Genomic DNA, 2,786 nt, shown 5'->3' with positions numbered 1-2,786 from the left:
ACAGTATTGTGCCCTATTTTACAGACTTCTACATCTTTTTAGTGTGCTAGTTTAAAATTAATGATTATATTTTACATAATAGACAATGCTATTATTGTTCAAGATTAACATTAAGATATAATGGAAGTATTAATTTTACTTTAGTAGCAATGCACTGTAAACTGATTAGTAAATTCAGGCACTCGCTTTCCTGTGTGATGAAGAATAAAAAAACTGAAAATGGTATGATTGAGAGGAGGGGAGGAGTTGTGAAAACGAATGGAATGGAATAAAATAAGGTGATAACAGTTACTGTGAGGACAGATAGAAGACAAAAGTGCAAGAACAACAATGGTAAGTATGACCTTAAATGAACACACTCTTTGTATCTATTTTATAAATAATTTTTGTTTGTTTTTTCCGCAGAGGAAATCAGGATCTTTAAGATTTGTTCTGTTGCTGACTCTCTTTGAGAGTGGCAACTTCTTTACAATGGAGAGAGGTAATGTTTAATTCAACAATATATTTATCTTGAAATTTCCAAATTCTACACTTTAAGGTTCTACAGAAAAGATTCTGTCAGGTGCTTCATATATAGAACCTAGATTGTGTTTTTGTAAAACACAAATGTAGGCCAAACATTTAAGGCATTTCTCCTTACATAACATTTTTGGCATAAAGAGTTCTTTAAAATCAACCCCATGCATTGAGTGTACATATATTGCGTAAGCCCCATTTCTTAATGTACCCCAATAATAATAAACTGTGATTGTTAACACAAAACAAGTGACCACTATATATTTTGTGTATGTGGAGTATTTTCCGTGCTCACTGATATGACCAGAGGCGGACAGTTGTGAAGTATTTTTTACTTTCTACTCAAGTACATTTTTCAAGTATATACTTTATCAGTGTTTTTCTTTGGAAAAGTTTTACTTCACAACATTTCAAAGCATAATGTCGTACTTTTTAGTTTAAAAAATAAAAGTTTTGTTTTTGTACCTTTAATACTTAATAACATTAAAATTTTTGTACTTTCTTACTTGTACTCAAGTAAAACTGCTAAAAGTATAGTAAAAGTAAGAAAGTACTACATTTTTACGTAATTAAGTATGAAATGATATTCATTATGAAACAGTAAAAAGTACAACATTACATTTTGGAACGTTGTGAAGTAAAAGTTTTCCAAAGAAGAACACTGATAAAGTACATGTACTTGAAAAATGTACTTGAGTAGAAAGTAAAATAACTTCACTACTGTCCACCTCTGAGTGATATATTTTACACTTAAGTTTAAGTTTACACTTCAAACAAACAAGAAAATTACCCACCTATATTTTTTTTTAAGTAAAATAGTCCTGGGTGTGATTCTGCCATTTAGGTTTTGCTGTTGACCATAATGTCACTACGCACTGCCGTATGCCTAAAGCGTGTGATGTGCATGGCTTCACTGATTGGTTCAAAGTGGGCCGCCACTGTGTCAAATACTTTAACAAGCGTGCCAACTTCACTGAAGCCGAGGTAGGTTGTAGCACTCTTTATTTTTTTAAAGATTGTTACATTGCTACAGTAAAGAGATTTAATTTCTATTATCATTCACATTATTACCTCCACCATTAAAAAAAATCCATGTGCAGTCATTAAATATTCTTCCTGTTTCATATCCAGCTCAGCTGCAGAAGCAAAGCCCCTAGAGCACATCTGGTGTCAGTGCATAGTCAAAAGGATAATAATGACTTGCTCTGCATTGTGAAGAAATTTAACCCAAACAACCTGCGCTTCTGGCTCGGAGGCTTTGAATTCTTTATGGTAAAAAAGACAGAAGTGTGAAGAGGTTCACAAATGGGAAGAGCAAAGAGAAATAATTCAGTTATTGTTTTATTTTCTGTTCTTCATTGACATGCATCCACTAGTTTCTCACTACCCAAACACTTCCTTACTTGCTTTTTTTTTTTAATCCTCTTTCTTACTTTCTCAGTCTGGTAAATTTTTTTGGCTTGATGGTTCCTTCTGGGATTATCAAATTTGGACACGTGGTGAGCCCAACCACATGTACACCAGCACGGAGGAATGTGTGGAGATGAACTGGAAAGGTAAGGATGGAAAGATAGAGGAAACTGTTTTAAAAAACGAATGTGTTAGGATAATCACATTCAATTTTAACTTGAAGTTTGGCTAAATGATTTATATAGTGAGATTGATGCTGCAAGGACAATTAGATGTTTGGTAAAGCACACTGATAGATGAAGGTACAATAATCTCTTCATTTCACTGTCCGTCATATTTTCAGAGGTTGGCAGGTGGAACGACGACTCTTGTTACGTCAAGAAAAACTACATCTGCGCCTTCAAGCGTCGTGACATGCTGGAAGTAGACCTGGAGTAGATGGAGCATCTGAGTTTTTATCTGAGTATCATACCATAAAACTTTCTGAATAAAATGATTTTCTCTGCATCAAAAAAAAAAAAAAATTCTTCCTTAAAATGATAATAAAGAACTTTTGCAATCAAAATGATCAGTTGATTTTATTTATTTATTGTTTGTCTGATATAAGACTTTTGTAAATAAGGAAAAGATTGCTTTTTAAACTCACTAACCTTAATCTAACTATGGTTTATATTCTTGTGTTGGAAAAAGTCATCACCTTTAGTCAAGTTTTAAACACTGTAGATACAGTAGATAGTACAATGATAGTACGACTATCTATTCTAAAAAAAAAAAGTTGACTTCACTCATTCGAATTCCAGATGTTAAAATTCTGTCAGGATGCAAGTAAGCACATTGAGCTGCAGGAGTGAGGTGGATAT

The 2,786-nt window shown here is 33.0% G+C and overlaps 1 protein-coding gene across 1 annotated transcript; it reads left to right on the top strand.

Moving 5' to 3' along the window:
- Nucleotides 1-258: 258 nt before the first annotated feature.
- LOC307124106 (lectin-like) lies at nucleotides 259-2,487 on the top strand. Its single transcript, XM_079813124.1, has 6 exons — nucleotides 259-333; nucleotides 406-481; nucleotides 1,361-1,500; nucleotides 1,648-1,788; nucleotides 1,958-2,072; nucleotides 2,270-2,487. Exons 1-6 carry the CDS (start codon nucleotides 331-333, stop codon nucleotides 2,362-2,364), a joined length of 570 nt encoding a protein of 189 aa, XP_079669250.1. The 5' UTR covers nucleotides 259-330; the 3' UTR covers nucleotides 2,365-2,487.
- Nucleotides 2,488-2,786: the final 299 nt, after the last annotated feature.

Source organism: Gobio gobio (genome assembly GCF_949357685.1).
Source record: "Gobio gobio genome assembly, chromosome: 3".
Lineage (NCBI taxonomy): Eukaryota > Metazoa > Chordata > Actinopteri > Cypriniformes > Gobionidae > Gobio > Gobio gobio.
This window is presented reverse-complemented; position numbering and strand designations above follow the sequence as displayed.

Excerpts from the sequence above, each read along its gene's own strand:
- LOC307124106 (XM_079813124.1), top strand. Across the intron at positions 482-1,360 it reads CTTCTTTACAATGGAGAGAG|GTTTTGCTGTTGACCATAAT; the intron begins GTAATGTTTAAT and ends TCTGCCATTTAG. Across the intron at positions 1,501-1,647 it reads CCAACTTCACTGAAGCCGAG|CTCAGCTGCAGAAGCAAAGC; the intron begins GTAGGTTGTAGC and ends TTTCATATCCAG.